Consider the following 18217-nt stretch of genomic DNA (forward strand, 5'->3'; position numbering starts at 1 on the left):
CTTGGGCTCTCTCCATTTTTCTCTCTCTCAAAATAAATTAATTTTTTTAAAAAGAAAAGAAACTAAGGACCAGTAATATGTTATATTGGAAAACACCTAGGACAAAGAGTAAATGAACTAGAACAAAGATCTCAAGGAAAGGAAGATGAAGAGAATCAGCTATAAATTTAAAATAAAGATTTTAATGGAACACATTAACAAGTATAAACAGAAAGGAGGCGTGACAGTCTTAATATTATACAAGGTATGATTTCATGTTAAAAAGGAGTAACAACAAAGAAGGAAGGACCTTATGTAATGAAAAATGGCACTGTTTTTGAAAAAAATATAACATTAATAAACCTAATTACAAGTGATGGGATAGCTAAATATGTGATGCAAAAGCTAGGAAATTTGATGAAAGTGTGATTTTGATAAAGATATAGTTATGGTCATTATTTTGGGCCATCAGCATTTCATCTCCCTTGCATATTTGGAGAATTCCCCAGATTATACTTCTTCATGAGAGCATCATCTAATTCTGTGGTGAAGTTTTGTGCCTGATCCTTGCTACAAAGATTCAAACTTGATTTTCCAGCTTCCCCGTAAGTCTGTGAACTTACCAGTAACCTTTTTAATAAACCCTTTTTTGCATAGAGTTGGTTTCTACTACTGGCAACCAAAAACCCTGACTAAATGGTAGTAGACCTTAACTTCACTAAGAATGAAGCAGATATACCAAAACAAAAAAGTTTTAAAAATAGAGACGTAAAAGGTAGGCTCACAGTTCTCTCATTTCCCAAACCTGGGAGAGTATGAGGTGTGCTGGAGAAGGGAAGCTTCCTCCTCATTCTTCTGTGTAGGTAGTGGGAATGAGGAGGTGATAGAGAATGCTTCCCTTGCCATCACTTAGAAAAAAGAAATGCCTGGGGACCCCTGGGTGGCTCAGCAGTTAAACACCTGCCTTTGGCCCAGGGCATGATCCTGGAGTCCCCGGATCGAGTCCCACATCGGGCTTTCTGCATGGAGCCTGGATCGAGTCCCACATCGGGCTCCCTGCTTCTCTCTCTGCCTGTGTCTCTGCCTCTCTCTGTGTGTGTCTCTCATGAATAAATAAGTAGAATCTAGAAAGAAAAGAAAAGAAAAAAGAAAGGCCTGAAAATAACAAAGAAAAGTGTGAAATGGAATAGACAAATAGATCAATGAAACATGATAATCTATAATTAAGTCATTATATTTGCATATTTTAGGTATGGTAAAAGGATTATTTCAATTCATCAGTTACTAATGGTATTTATACACCTGACCATCAATCTGAAAGAAAGTTAAATTGGACTTCCCTCTTATATACTCATTCAGGAGTAAATTCCAGATGCATTAAAGATTTACCAGTAAAAATATTAAAGACATAGCAATCTTTTGAGGAAATCTAGGAAATTACATTAACAATCTATGGAAGAGAGAAATAATCTTTATAAAAAATGAAATCCTACAAGCTGAAAAAAAAAACAAATTTAGCTGTATTAAAGTGAACATTTTTAGTGTAATAAAGATTTCTTTAATAGAGTCAGTAGGCAACAACAACCAAAACAGATTTGGGAAAAATATTTGTAGTGTACAGAACAGCCTGAGGATTTCTCTTATTATTCAAAGAGTTCATACAAAGAACAGGCAAATAACAGGAAAAAATTGGCAGAGGATATGAAGAGGAAATTCAAAGAAGACAATTCACATGGCTAACTAAAAATACACTTAAGCTCTCCAGTAATCAGGGAAATACAAATTAACAGTGAAATGAATTTCTGTCCATCAGACTTCTGGGGGTTTTACTTGAGGGGATTTCTATAAGATATTGAATGAGAAAAGCAGGTACAGAAAAGGGTGTATATTATGACTTTAATTGTTATAACACAAAAAAATTATGTTTAAAAGTCTTTGGACCAGTGTGTATATACTTTGTACATTTATGTGTGTACATGTGTATATAGGTGTGTGTGATTTTATAAACATGGAGAAAAATATTTGAAGATATACATTAGTAAATTCACATAGGTTACCTGGGTAAAGAGGTAAAGGGAGCCAAGCAACAAGGAAAATTTTTAAAAGACCATATAAATAGAATAACTCGTACTTTAAGGATTTGCTTCAAAACATTATCCTATAACTAATATGCTGCGATACTCTAGTAAGTGTAACATAATTAGACTATCTAGGCTCTGTCTCAGCCCCACAGCTCATTAGCCATATGGCCTTAATCAAATGCTTAACCTCTTTGGGTCTGTTGTTCTTTAAAATGGAAGTAATGAAACCTCCTTTACAAAACTTTTGTGCAGATCAAATGAGAAAATACACGTGAAAGTAACCAGAATAGTGTTTGTTCTATAATAGATGTAAATCAGTAAATCTCCTATTTTCCTTCTTCCCTTTAAAAATATTTAACTTTCACAATGTAATTATTTACTCTTAGACTCTGTGTAGCAATCCAAGAAGCCACTCAATTAAGAGCACAAAAAACACATTTGGAAAAACAGACCAGAGAATTACAAGCAAAGTGCAATGAATTAGAAAATGAAAAATACGAAGCTATTGTAAGAGCCAGAAATAGCATGCAGCTCTTAGAAGAAGCTAACCTTCAAAAAAATCAGGTAAGAAAACTAGTAATATGTTTATAAATAATGTAATACTGAACATTCCCTGAGATGACCTAATAATAGGAGAGTCAGTAGTTATAAAATGAACACACAACAATTATACTGCTATGCTCTCTATTAATAAACATGCTATATTCTTCATGGTAAGACTTTAATCATAAAACATGATAAAATAGGGGCACTTGGCTGGCTCAGTTGGAAGACCATGCAACTCTTGATCTCTGGGTCATGAGTTTAAGCCCCACGTTGGGTATAGAGATTAATTTAAAAAAATAAAACTTAAAAAAATACAATAAAATGTCAACCCTCCCCCAAAGCTTTCATATCAGATTTTATGTCTCCAATCCTTATGTAAACAATTTTCATCCTCTATAATCTCATACTTTAAAAAATCTGCTATAGCACTTTGCTGCAGTAGACCCTATATTTTATTCAATTGAACCAGATTAATCTTACTCATCTTTATTTCCCCTTCATCACCTACATAATTACTCTAATAGAGCAGAAGCTTAATTGACAGGAATTAAATTTAGCTGTAAAGATTTATTAACTGGAACCTTCTTGTCACTTTTTTTTAACCCTTTAATAATTGTGATTTCTATCACATTTTAGTTTTTTCTTTTATCACTTCCCTATAAATGGTATGTATATAGTCCACAGAAGTCACCAGGTGGCTAGATTTGTTGTTAATGTTGTTGCCTCCTTTTTGTAGAGATATTAAATCATTACTTCATTTAACCAATATTTATTGAATACCTAACATGCATAATTACTGAGAAACATGAAGAGTACAAAGGAAATACTTTGTTTCCTTTTTTATATAATAGCGGGTTTTCCAAGAGGGCTATTAAAAATGAAACAAACTATATAAGTCACATATTAAGAAGCTAATAAAAAATAATATTCCAAATCTTAAACTGTAAGAATACAAAGGTGCTTATCATGCCTTTCCGCTAATAATTCCATCTGCGATTTGAATACTGTCTCAAAATGGTTGAAAGGCACAGCATAAACATAACATCCTTGGGAATTGCTCTAAATTCTAAGTTAGCTAGAACAGTTCAGAGCAGGACAAAATTGTTTATCTTTCCCCTCTGGAGCCTAGTCATATGAGCATTTGTTAACATTAGGTTACTAAATATGAACATTTTGTGTAAAGCACAATGGACAGAGAAGGAACAGTACTCATTGTCTATCCCTTAAATCTTCTCACTCAGGTCAGAAGTCAACAAACCCTTAACAAGGCTGTTTATGGCTACAGTGTTAAGCTCCCTCCTGACCCATTGTTTAATTGTTAAAGGAGTCCCACCTTCAGTTGCTTATTCCAAAAAGTCAAGGATTCTCTCTACAGATTATACAAACAGACATGAAACACAGCCTATTACAGTTCTTTTATTATGCTTCCCTATTTCCTCATTGTCCCATTCTCCCCCACAATGTTGTTACATCAAAGCAGCTTGTTACTGCGTATTTACAATAGCTGGGATTTGGAAATAGCCCAGTGCCCATCCTTGTATGAATGGATAAAAGTATGATGTATTTATAAAGTGGAACATTCATTACTCAGTTGTAAAAATAATGACATCTTGCCATTTGCGACAACATGAATGGACCTAGAGTGTATAATACTAAGTGAAATAAGTCAGAGAAAGACAAATACCATATGATTTCACTAATGTGGAATTTAAAAAACAAAACAAATGAACCAAAAAAGAAACAGACTCTTAAATATGGAGAACAAACTGGTGGTTGAGGGAGGGCAGTTGGATAGGGAGATAGGTGAAATAGGTGAGGCAATTAAGAGTACACTTATAATGAGCTCCGAGTAGTGTATAGAACTGTTGAATCAAGGGCACCTAGCTTGCTCATTTAGTAGAGCATGCAACTCTTGATCTTAGGGTCATGAGTTGAAGCCCCATGTTGGGCATAGAGCCTACTTAAAAAAATAATAATTACAAAAAAACCTGTTGAATCATTATATTATACATCTGAAGCTAATATAACAACCTATTGTTAATTCTACTTGAATAAAAAAACAGCTGTTACTTCTCACTAGCTTACCTATTTAAGCAGGAGGAAATTTGTTAGGCAATTTTTTAAAAAAACTAGATGGGGATGTGTATGGTATCTTTGGAAGGTAGTGGGATAAGAACATGGGGCCACTTATCATATGATGATTAAAAAAAAAGAGAAATTCATTCAGCCTTAAAATTGGAGCAGTTCCAGCCTCAGAAAGATATTTGGTCTAGAGATGTAAATTTGAGAGTTGTCAGCCTATAAATAATATTTAAAACCATGAGAATGGATAAACCATCAAGGGACAGATGGAAATAAAGCTCTAAGGACTTAAGTATTGGGTAGTACAATTTTTTTAATTCAGTTTTTATTCTAATTCCAGTATAGTTAACATACAGTATTATATTCGTTTCAGGTGTGCAATATAGTGATTCAGCAATTCTGTACATCTCCAGTGCCATCACATCAAGTGCACTTCTTAATCCCCATCACCTGTTTCACCCATCCCCCACCCACCCACCTCCCCTCTGATGGGTAATGCAGTTTGTTTTAATTTTTTTTTAATTTTAATTTTTTTTTTAGATTTTATTTATTTATTCATGAGAGGCACAGAGAGAGAGAGAGAGAGGCAGAGACACAGGCAGAGGGAGAAGCAGGATCCATGCAAGGAGCCCAATGTGGGACTCGATCCTGAGACTCCAGGATCATGCCTTGAGCCGAAGGCAGACACTCAACCACTGAGCCACCCAGGCGTCCCTGCAGGGTTTTTTTTTAAGATTTTATTTATTTATTTGAGATAGACACAGAACAGAAGGAGGGGAAGAGGAGAGGAGGAGAGGAAGAGTGAGAAGCAGACTCCCCACTGAGCAGGGAGCTTGATATGGTTCTTAATCCCAGGACCTCGGGTTGGTGACCTGAACTAAAGGTAGACACTTAACCAACTGAGCCACCCAGGTGCCCCAGGTAGTGCAATTTTTAAAGAGGTTCAGGAGAAGAGGAAGTAACAGTGTAGACTAAAAAAGAAATGATCAGGGAGTTAGGAGGAAAGCTAATATAATACTGTGGTATGCTAAAAGCCAAATAAGGAATGTAAAACAAAGAGAGTAATCTGTTATCTCAAGTGCAGCTGACAGATTAAATAAGATATGCAAAATTGACTCATGGATTATCAGTGGAGACTATGGATGGTGAAAGCCTGATTGGAGTTGGTGTAAGAGAAAGTATTGGCGAGGAGCAGGCACAGACTTTAGAGGAGTTTTGCTCCAGAGGGAAGCAGAGAAATGGGGTGTCACTGACAACAGAACTAGGATTATTGAGAGTATTTTTTAGTTGGGAGATGAAAATGATTGGATAAATAGAAACATTGAGGAGTTAGGTGACAAGGGATGTTAATTTGAATAATATCTAATAATTGAAAGAAAGGGAATTCCAAGAGATTTTTCCCAAGACTTTATTACCTGGGCTTGATGGCTTATTTTGTATAAGGAGAAAAGGAAAATTGCAAAATAACTCTTAAGATTTCTAGTTGCACAGGTTAGAAGAGTGATGGCCCTGGCCGAAATAAATACCAGAGGAAACTAATAAATTTTTAGGACGAGATTAGGTGAAAAGATTAGGGAAAATAACTTAGGCAAGATTCCAGGTGGAGATGTCCCAGAAGTTTAGAATAAGATGTTTGCTTTCAACAAAGCAATTAGTGGATATGTTTTAAATCATTTATTATCTTTATTAATAATTATGTGATTTATAATAACATCAAATGATTATTTTTCTGAAGGCTCTCCTTCAGGAGAAGCAAAAAGAAGAAGATCTAGAGAAAATGAAAGAAACTGTCTCTCGGCTTGTGCAAGATGCTGCCATGAGAACCAGGAAGGAAGTAAGGAGTCTTTAAACTTTAAGATTATTTAAAATTCAAAAGTTTACAAATTTCATAACCTAAGACTAAATGCTACCTAAGTTTTTGCCTAATGGACCTAGCTAATTAACCATCAGCTAGTTGAACCAATTGTGCTAAATTTCAAGTACAAATCATCTTAGGATAGTAGCCCTACCATTTGAGTAGAGTAGGGTTAAGGTGGGGATAGAGCAAGTTGGGGAGGTGGAGAGGGGTTTAGGCTAGAAATATAATGAAGATTAACACACCTGAAGTATAAAACTAAAAAGAAGCCTCAAAATAAACCTAGAATATGCAGGAAGTAAGAGAAGAAAACCTACTGTTGCTTGCAGAATCTTAGAGCAGCTTAGGACTGTAGAAATCTGGTTTGACCTCTTTTTTTTATCAGTAAAGGAACTTAAACCATGATATTGTTGACTCATTCAAAGTTACATACTAATTAAAGCCAGAATTTAGACCCATACCTTCTCCCGCTATACTGAGTTCAGCTTTATTTTGATCATATCATACTGGAACTTACACGATTTTTAAATTTTGTTGTTATTTTCAATTCTCTTATCAAGACTAAATCTGATATTTTGGTTTTAAAGTATTGAGTTGTTTCTTGTTTTGAATTTTGAGGCTTATGCAAATTAAAACTGGGACATGTAAGTTTACTTTCATATAAAAAGACAAAACATCTCTTTGCCTTTTCTGGTATGGAAATGAATCAATACATAAGTGGTGTGGTAAAGTTTGAAACTATAAAGTGAATTGTGAAGGGGAGAAAAGCCAAACCCATTTTAATGATTAAAAAAACTGAAAAGTAACTTGCTTTTATTAGGTTTCTACCTTTAGGAAGTAGCAGAACTAGATGTAAATACAAATCTCTTGATTTTTGAGCCTCTTCTCAATCACCTTGAGAAATTGTTTGCCATTAATTTTGTATTTATAACCCATGAAAAAGGTTATTTTGTATTTGTATTTGTAACCCATAAAAAGGCTAAATGCTATACAGTGAACACTTACTCCTTACCCAAATAACTCTTAATGTCTTGCCACACCCTTTATATACATACATGCTCTTGTGCCAAACATTTAGACATCAACTACAGGCATTATGACACTTCACTACTAAGTATTTTGGCATATTTTTCCCCAAGAAAGGATGTTTTACTACACTACCACATCATTATTACCATACCTTAAAGAAAAAAAAAAATCAACATTATTTTAATCTACACTCAAATTTCCCTCAAATTTCCCTAAAATATCCTAGTACTTTTTGGTTTTTTAAATCCAGGATCCAATCCAAATTTATCTATCATTGCATTTAACTGGTATGTCTTTGTAGTCTCCCTCAACTTAACCCAGTCCTCTGCCTTCCTCTCTGCATAACAAAGAATCCTTTGTAGAATCCAGAGTATTCCACATCTGGATTTATGTGACCATTTCTTTTTGATTAGATTTAGGTTGTTTCTAACAGAGTGATATGTATATCTCCCAACTGATCACATCAGGAAGCTATAATATCAGATTGTGCATTAGTTGAAGCTAAGCTTGACCACATGGTTAAGGTGGTACGACCAGAACTCTTCATTTGTATACTTTATAAATAATTGGGGAAAATACTTGAAGACCACACAGGTATACTTTCTACCAAAAATTTCATCCAGTGATCTAAGCATCCATTGATAATCTTTGCTTGAAATAAATATTATAAGGAATGATTACAAATGATTATGTTCTATCATTCTTATACATTTTTCAGCTGCCATTTTTCAATAAAGAAGAGTTTTCTCCTCATTTTTAAAAAAGATTTTATTTATTCATGAGAGATACCAGAGAGAGGCAGAGACATAGGCAAAGGGAGAAGCAGGCCCCTCCCAGGAAGCCCAATGCGGGATTCAGTCCTGGATCCCGGGATCACGCTCTGAGCTGAAGGCAGACACTCAACCACTGAGCCACCCAGACATCCCTTCCCCTCTTTTTTTTAATATCACAGTGGTTTCATTGGTCTTTATTTTTTTGTTATACTACATCACCATATTTTTTTTCTTCTTATATTGTCTCTGTACCGTTTTTGCATAAATAATGTTCCTCTCTCTGCCTCAGATATGGAATCAGCCACTTTTCCAAGAGACTGGTTATAATTCTTTTTTGATATTTTTGTCAAACACATGAATTAGCAAAACTGTGGTTTTCATTTTTACTGTAAGATTTACATTAAAATGCTTTCCTATGTATTCATAAAGATTATCTCTGAAACAGTTAACATAAAGGATTGAAAACTAATAATCCTTTCCTTTAAAATGAGCTCCTAGGGAAGCCCCAGTGGCGCAGCAGTTTAGCGCCTCCTGCAGCCCAGGGTGTGATCCTGGAGACCCGGGATCGAGTCCCATGTCGGGCTCCCTGCATGGAGCCTGCTTCTCCCTCTGCCTGTGTCTCCGCCTCTCTCTCTCTCTCTCTCTCTCTCTCTCTCAGTGTGTCTCTCATGAATAAATAAGTAAAATCTTTTAAAAAAATAAAATAAAATAAAATAAAATAAAATAAAATAAAATGAGCTCCTAGGGGTATCCCTGGGTGGCTCAGGGGTTTAGCGCCTGCCTTTGGCCCAGGGCACGATCCTGGGGTCCTGGGATTGAGTCCCACGTCGGGCTCCCAGTGTGGAGCCTGCTTGTCCCTCGGCCTGTGTCTCTGCCCCTCTCTCTCTCTCTCTCTCTCTCTCTCTCTCATAAATAAATAAATAAATAAATAAATAAATAAATAAATAAATAATAAAATGAGCTCCTATAAGATAGTTGGATAGACTGTGTATTATATCACTGGATAAAATAAAGATATTAACTCTTTTCTTACCTGTATTTTTCCATGGGCAGTATTATTTCTCTCCTAGGTAGACTGAAGTAAATTTGTTTTTAAAAGTCTCATCACTTAAAAAAGTAAAGCTAATGTGCTTGCTTTACTCCTAAGCAACTAAGTAGTAGAGTTTTCATTCCTACAACTCCTACAAGGTAGAGAGCAGAGTGGTCATCCTGCCTACTGGTGCTGAAAGCCTTCAAAGAGCAAAATAGCACCACGCAGTAGAATCTGGAGCTGCTTACACTGAGCCCTGCCTCTGTGCATGAGCGGCACATTTGCAATAGGGCAAGTCCACCTGAGAATCAGTCAACACCTCAACATATTCTAGCAAAGCTTGGAATTTCAAAGGTAAAGAGAAAATCCTGAAAGCAGTTCAGGAGAAGAGGTTCTTAACCTACAAGGGTAGACACAGAACGCTGGCAGGATACCTGTCCACAAAGACCTGGCAGGCCAGAAAGGACTGACATATATTCAGCCTGCTAAATGAGAAAAATATTGAGCCAAGAATACCTTTTCCAGCAAGGCTGTCATTCAAAACAGAGGGAGAGATAAAGAGTTTCCAGGACAAACAAAAACTAAAGGAATTTGTGAACACTAAACCAGCCCGGCAAGAAATATTAAAAGAGATCCTTTGAGTGGATAGAAAGCCCAAAAATAACAAAGACCAGAAAGGAACAGAGGCAATCTACAGGAATAGCAACTTTATAAGTAGTACAGTGGCACTAAATTAATATCTTTCAATAATTGCTCTGAATATAAATGGACTAAATGCTCCAGTCAAAACATGGAGGGTATCAGAATGGATTAAAAACCCCAGACCCATCAATATGCTGCTTACAAGAGATTCATATTAGACCCAGACACTTCCAGATTCAAAGTGAGGGGGTGGAGAACAGTTTTTCATACTAATGAACATCAAAAGAAAGCTGGAGTAGCCATCCTTATATCAGGCAAATTAGATTTTAAACCAAAGACTGTAATAAGAAATGAAGGACACTATATCATAATAAAACGGTCTTTCCAACCAAAAGATCTAATTATAAATATTTATGTTCCTAACTTGGAGGCAGTCAAATATATATAAACCAATTAATAACAAAATTAAAACTCATTGATAATAACACAATAGTAGTAGGGGACTTTAACACCGCACTTACAGCAATGTAATCAATCAACAATGTAACAAGGAAACAAAGGCTCCGAATGACATACTGGACCAGATGGACTTAACAGATACATTCAGAGCATTTTATCCTAAAACAGCAGAATACATATTCTTCTCAATTGCATATGGAACATTCTCTGTAATAGATCACATACTGAGTCACAAATCAGATCTCAACCATTATGAAAAGACTGGGATCATACCATGTGTATTTTCAGACCACAATTCTATAAAACTTAAAGTCAGTCACAAGAAAAAATTTGGAAGGACCACAAATACATGGAGGCTAAGGAACATTCTACTAAAGAATAAATTAGTCAACCAGGAAATTAAAGAACAGTTATAAAATACATGGAAGCAAATGAAAATGAAAACACAGCAGTCCAAAACCTTTGGGATGCAGCAAAGGTGGTCCTAAAAGGAAAGTATATAGCAATACAGGCCAAGAAACAAGAAAAATCTCAAATATACAACCTAACCTTACACCTAAAGGAGTTGGAAAAAGTACGGCAAATAAAGCCTAAGTCCAACAGGAGAAGAGAAATAATAAAGATTAGAGCAGAAATCAATGAAATAGAAACCAGAAGAACAGTAGAACAGATCAACAAAACTAGGAGCTGGTTCTTTGAAAGAATTAATAAGATTGATAAACCCCTAGCCAGACTTTAAAAAAGAAAAGAGAAAGGACCCAAATCAGTAAAATCATGAATGAAAAAGATCACAACCAACACCAAAGAATACAAAGTATTATGAGCAATTATATGCCAACAAATTAGGCAATCTGGAAGAAATGGATGCATTTGAAATTAATAAACTACCGAAACTGAAACAGGAAGAAATAGAAAATCTGAAGAGACCCATAACCAGCAAGGAAATTGAAGCAGTAATCAAAAATCTCTCAACAACAAAAAAAAATCTCCCAACAAACAAGAGTCCAGGGCCAGATAGCTTCCCAAGATAATTCTACCAAACGTTTAAAGATTAATACCTATTCTTCTGAAGCTGTTTCAAAAAACAGAAATGGAAGGAAATTTTCCAAACTCATTCTTTGAGGCCAACATTATCTTGATCCCAAAACCAGACAAAAACCCCATCAAAAGGGAGAATTATAGACCAAGATTCCTGAGATGAACATGGATGTCAAAATACTCACCAAGATACTAGCCAGTAGGATCCATCAGTACATTAAAAAGGATTATTCACCACAACCAAGTAGGATTTATTCCTGGGATTTAGGGATGGTTGAACATTTGCAAATCAATGTGATAAGACCACATTAATTAAAAGACAAGAATGATATGATCCTACAAATTGATGCAGAAAAAGCATTTGACAAAATACAACATCCTTTCTTGATAAAAAAATAAAAACTCTCTGCCAAGTAGGACTACAGAGAACATACCTCAATATCATATGAGCCATATACAAAAGACCGACAGCCAATATTGTTCTTAACAGGAAAAAAGAAAACCAAAAAAGAAGAAGGAGGAGGAGAAGGAGAAGGAAGAGAAAACCAAAACTAGAGGTGTCACAATTTCAGACTTCAAGCTGTATTACAAAACTATGATCATGAAGGCAATATGGTAGCAACACAAAAACAGACAACATAGATCAGTGGAACAGAATGGAAAGTCCAGAAATGGACCCTCAACTTCAAGGCCAACTAATCTTTGACAAAGCAGGAAAGAATATCCAATGGAAAAAAGAGAGTCTCTTCAACAAATGGTATTGGGAAAATTGAACAGCCACATGTGGAAGAATAACACTGGACCACTTTCTTGCACCATACACAAAAGTAAGCTCAAAATGACTGAAAGACCGAAATGTGAAACAGGAATCCATTAAAATCCTAGAGGAGAACACAAGCAGCAACCTCTCTGACGTTGGCTTCAGCAACTTCTAGACACATCTCCAAAGTCAAGGGAAACAAAAGCAAAAATGAACTATTGGGACTTTATCAGAATAAAACGTTTTTTGCACACCAAAGGAAGCAACAAAACTAAAAGGCCATCTATGGAATGGGAGAAGATATTTGCAAATGACTTATCAGATAAAGGGATAGTATCCAAAATCTATAAAGAACTTATCAAACTCAATACCCAAAATACGAATAACTTACAAATCACTTAAAATTCCACTACCCAGAGATAAGTGCTATTTTTAGCATTGTCCTTCTGAGTTTTCATTTAATTGCAAATTATTAATGATTGGTGTAACTATCTGTGAAGCAAAAAATTCTGGAGATAGATATATCAGCCTTTGAACAGTGCTAAGCCTAGAAGAATAATGAGGCACTTTTCTCTTTCTGCGTATTACAGTTCTCAGTGTGTAGAATTTCAAAGAGTAAGTATTATTTTCATAAACTATATAATTGAACTATATAGTATTTTATAGAGCATATAGTATATCCTTATATCCATTTATATTTTTATAATATATTTTTTAATGTTTTTGTTTGAAATTTTTCAGCTGTTTTGGTGATAATTGCCCCATTTATTATAATTTGACATGTCCTCCAAATATGTAGAATTAACCTGTTAGAGTGAGGATTACTTATTTCTAATGACTTTAAGTATTTTTTTATTAACAAAGTAAATATAATGAATAAATCAGCACATATGTTCTGGCCATAAAACTGAACAAAATATGGCAGTAGCTTATTTCTTTAAAATACGGAAATAGCTATTTCTCAGATCTCTATAAAACAAGTAAAACTTAATTTGTGAAAGTAATGTTATTTTCTTTTGACTTTGATTTTCTTTTTATTTCAAATCATGGCTTAAATTTGGTGATCAAAATTATATTCATCCAGTTAGGCAATATTTGTGACATTATTGGCCTTTTCTGTTTCTATCTCTTGTTAATTTACCTTACTGTTTGATTTACAAATATCCTTACTATCCATACATTGTAAAAGAAAATGTTTACAAAAAAAACGTGAGGTTAGGATAAGAGAGGGGATTTTAGTTTCTATACAGACTTCTGAACCCCAACTACTTTAAATTGCCTCTCAAATATGTGTATTTGCTCACATAACAAGGTTTACATTGTGTTTTATCAGATACTAACCTCAAAAAATTTTCTATGATCTTTGCAGCATAAGATTTTACTGATGATATACCATCAGTCTCAGTAGTCCTACACTGTCTTTTTAAGAAATACGAACAGTTTAATTCACTGAATTTATCAGCATTATTATAAAAATATTTCAAAATATATTTACTAGTATAGTCATAAACCTTCATGCTAGCTGCATTTCTAGACACTAAAAGAACTCTTAAAACATTGTATGAGAAGCAGATGGAAAGACATGAATGCACTCATAGAGACTAAAGTTGTTATATTCTGAAAACCTTCATGACTTAACTATCCCTATACCTTAATATCCCTCTTCTATATTGAGGGTGATAACTACTTAATCAGATTGTTGGTGGGATTTAATGAGATAATAACACAGCACTCTGAACAGTTCTTCACATATCAGACCTCAGTAAATGCTGTGGTTATCACTGACCCATAAAGAGGATGGATATAATTATATAATTATTCATAGGAAAGTTTGCATCAATTTAAAATCTAAAATAGAGCTCAAAGGGACTCATATATGTTTGTCCAGTCTTCAGAAACATAACTCATATTAATTAACCAAATAAAGTATGTGTCAATGTTGTAAATGTTCTGTAGAAGGCTTACCTCATATTTTAGAAATAATCTATTTTATAGGATCTTAGAAAATTTCCAAAAATCTTTAGATCATAAATGTTTACTGGTGATATAGTATCAGTATTCCTTGTGGTCTTTTTAAAAAGCATGAGTAGTTATTAGAAAAATATATTATCAACGGAGCCATCTCAATGAGATATAATTCTTCAAAATGTTCTATATATATAAATTATACTGTTTCTGAAGCAATTTAAGTGTTAATTCAAATAATTCTCCTCACAAAATAATTTACCTAATACTGTGATATATGCAACATAAAGAATATTCTTCTGTTTATAAGACAAAAGTGCCTTAAAAGTTACTAATTAATTTTTTAGTGTGTAATTCGGTTTTTCATTTGACTTGCTCTGTGGCAGGAGTTCTCAAAGTGTTCAGAGAGTCTGCAAGGTCTAACCTAACTTTCTACTTATGGTTTACTGTTTGCTTTTTTCATACTTATTCTCTCATGAGGTACATTGTTTTCCAAAGACTGATGATCAGCACAGGTTGAACACAGATATAGATATGAGAACCTAGCTGTCTTCTATTGAGCCAGACATTAAGGAAATTTGCAAAAATGTAAAATAATACCATTCTTCTAAAAAATTTTCAATTTTGGAAAATGCACTTATTTTTCATAAAAAATGTTATTTATGTTAACTTGTAATGCCTTAGTTATTATTTTTAAGGGGATTAGTAAGTAAATATTTTTAAATTTTGCAGTTTTCACTTCTACTATGGTAAATTTTAATAGAAATTCACTCTTCTACTCCTATCATAATAAAGTCTTGACTCTTTAATATACCATGTGCTTATTTATTTTTTATGACCTAAAATCAAGCTTACTATTCTATGTATCTTTATTGGGTATTAATCATTTTTTGAGAACCTAAACAGTTTATAAATTTCTTAATTTACAGGTTGCAAACACAAGAAAACAGTATAGTGTACAGATTTCTCGACTAACAGAAGAACTTTCAGCCCTTCAAATGGTATGTTAGAAGACTATATTTATATTTTTCTCTGAATATTGCTTATTTTAAAGGCCAGGATATGTTTTGACGTATCTTATAATGTGCATTCTTGCTCATTCAGAAGATACTTGTTAAGCCAGGAACTATGCTAGATGCTTGGAGAAGAGTAAAAATCAAAATAAACATGTTACCTGCAATCTTGGAACTTAATCCAGCAGGAAAGATGGATGGCATTTATCAGATTTTACTACAATTACCTTTTTTGACAAAAAATGCCCAGAGTGCTATTAAGCACCTTTCTGCAGCTGCTACCGTATGCTAGGTTCATCTGGGAGACGAGGGAGAAAGAGAAAATATATATTACAGTGGGAAAGAAGAAAGACAAGCTTCCCAAAAGAAATGAATACTGAAGGATAAATAGGCAAAGAGAAAGGAGAAGAGTACTTATGTGACTAGAGGTATTTAACAACTCTATTTGATGAAATGGAATTTAATAACCTTTAATAACCAGGGGAATAAAAGTACCAGAATTTTCAGAGATTGGAAAGATATTCTCAACTTCACAAACTCTAATATTTTCTGAATCTCTATGTCGCTTTTAATCTGACTACAAAATTCAGCAATGAATTGTCTTGTAATAAATATGTTACACTGTTAGTTCTCTCTTTCTCCTGTCTCCTTCTCTCCCTTTCCTCTCTTGTTCATGAAAATCTTCTTTCCAACCAGATTGTACCTCAAAGTACAAGAGTTTTATGCCTCCTTTTATTTTCCCCATTGCCTAGCACAGTGTTTTCACAGTATGTTTTTTTTAATATTTATTGACTACTATTTAAACAACTCTGAAAGAGGAAAGTTTGTATTCTACAAACTTTGTAGTATACATGATGAGATTTTTCTTTGTGTATAGATCTTCAGAGTAATAGAACAAGAAACAATGTTACTTTTTGTCTAATATCATCTGTTTTAAGGATGGAGGAATATTAAGTAAAATTAATGGGATGCTGTGTGGCCAATTAGTCATATCTATCACTTTGCTATTTTGCTTGTTCTCTTACATGGACTGATTTAGCTATCAGCAGATTCACAGCTTAGAAAAGAAGGTCCACCCCAGTCCAGAATCATTTAACGGCTTGTAAACTCTGGAAGGACAAGAACATTATTTCTTTCTCTTTTCCCAAAGAAATGTGTATTGGATAATATCTGCAAAGATTTTTAAAATAATAACTCTTAATAACCACAACCAGAGCTTTATGAACTCATTTTAGAGCAAAAAACTATATTTTAGTTTATTGCAAAAAGTATTTCTTACGATTTATAGTAAAACAATTATAATCCATAACTAAGTAGATTTTTCTAAAGATATTAAATATTCTCTGATGTTGATTCCATGGGAAAAACTACTGATTAATTGAAATGTTTTAAACATTAGGCATTGAGAAATCTGTATGAAGGAAGACATGTTCAACTACTTTAAAAAGCAGATTTTCTCGGGTAACTCAAATTTACGACTATGTTTGAGACATGTTATTATGTCAGCTATTGATTTATATTCTTAAGTATCAGTTACCACCTATACCATAAAGATGAAGTCAAAGAAAGAAGTTTAATCCTTTAGCTAACCCAAAACTAAGTTATGCTTGTAGGAAGGAGAAAAACTTGTCTTTTAAGTTAGTATGCAGATTTTTTGATAGATTCAAGAAAAGGCCAATGCCAGTCTAGCCACATGTCCCTTTGGAGAGCAGCACCGCTTTTGCTTTCTCCTACAGGATACAATTTCTCTTAAGAATACTCAAGCTTTTAAATCCGCCAATTAGCAGAGGTTGCTGTTCACCTACAGTAAATGAGTAACAAAATTGGTTATAATAATGCCCAAATTTTATATAAGGAAAATAGGAAAAGTTCATTATGATCTTCTATGATTTCTTTTAAAAATTTTTTTTTAATTTTGAATTTCCACATCTTTAGATATTTAGATGTCTTTTTATTATTCCTAATCCAGTTAAATAGAGGCCACAGATTATAAGCTATTGATAATGATTCTTGATATTTGTTATGATTTTCTTTATGGTACACTATAAGGTATGATTTTGAAAATACTCCATGAGTACTTCAAAAAATATCTAGTATCATTGGTCATATCTTACCCAAAAGGTAGGAATATTGATGGTGATTAATAGCAGATACCATGAAAGCTTTTTAATAGTAATTTTAAGTGTTTACTTTTATATTACAGTGAATTTTTAATAGAATTCATATATGTCTTTATAAAGGTATAAACTTCTATGTCTTTTTTAACTTTGTTATTTGAGGTTAACCAAATATTCTTTCAGTCATCATTTAGGAGTGAAATGGGTTGGATGGGGAGAGATGCATAGTGTATTTATCACATACTTTTCTTTATATGTCATTCACCAGATTCAGAAGTGTGATCTAACTCTGTTATTAATATCTACATAAAAATATGAGAATCATATCAGTAACTGCAGAAAAAGTGTTTGACAAAATCCAACCCCCATTCATGATTTAAAAAAAAAAAAAAAAAACTGTTAGTAACCTAGAAACAGAGGGAAACTTCCTGAGCTTGATAAGGAATATCTACAAAAAGCCTACTGCTGTGAAACCAAAAGCTTTCTAACTAAGATCAGGAACAAGGCAATAATGTGTCCTTTCACCTCTGCTTTTCAACATCATACTGGAAGTACTAGCCAATGCAATTTGACTGAAAAAAGAAACAAAAGTTGTACAGATTGGGAAGGAAGAAATTTGTTAGCAGATGAAATGATTGTCTTTGTAGAAAACAAGTTGAGGGCAGCCTGGGTGGCTCAGTGGTTTAGTGCCGCCTTCAGCCCAGGGCATGATCCTGGAGACCCAGGATCAAGTCCTGCGTCAGGCAGGCTCCCTACATGGAGCCTGCTTCTCCCTCTGCCTGTGTCTCTGCCTCTCTCTCTCTCTGTGTGTGTCTCTCATGAATAAATAAACAAAATCTTTTTTTAAA

At 34.0% G+C, this 18217-nt stretch overlaps 1 protein-coding gene across 3 annotated transcripts in view; it reads left to right on the forward strand.

Moving 5' to 3' along the window:
- Positions 1 to 18217, forward strand: part of SCLT1 (sodium channel and clathrin linker 1) — a 173551-nt gene that overhangs the window by 83662 nt on the left and 71672 nt on the right. For 2 of the 3 annotated variants that reach the window (XM_026014287.2, XM_072755263.1), the window contains exons 12-14: positions 2447 to 2624; positions 6424 to 6522; positions 15169 to 15240. In XM_026014287.2, the coding sequence (XP_025870072.2) occupies positions 2447 to 2624; positions 6424 to 6522; positions 15169 to 15240 (349 nt within the window). The remainder of the gene's footprint in view (positions 1 to 2446; positions 2625 to 6423; positions 6523 to 15168; positions 15241 to 18217) is intronic. The other variant, XM_026014288.2, reaches the window with a different exon arrangement.

This window comes from Vulpes vulpes, chromosome 4 (genome assembly GCF_048418805.1).
Source record: "Vulpes vulpes isolate BD-2025 chromosome 4, VulVul3, whole genome shotgun sequence".
In the NCBI taxonomy this organism is placed as follows: Eukaryota; Metazoa; Chordata; class Mammalia; order Carnivora; family Canidae; genus Vulpes; species Vulpes vulpes.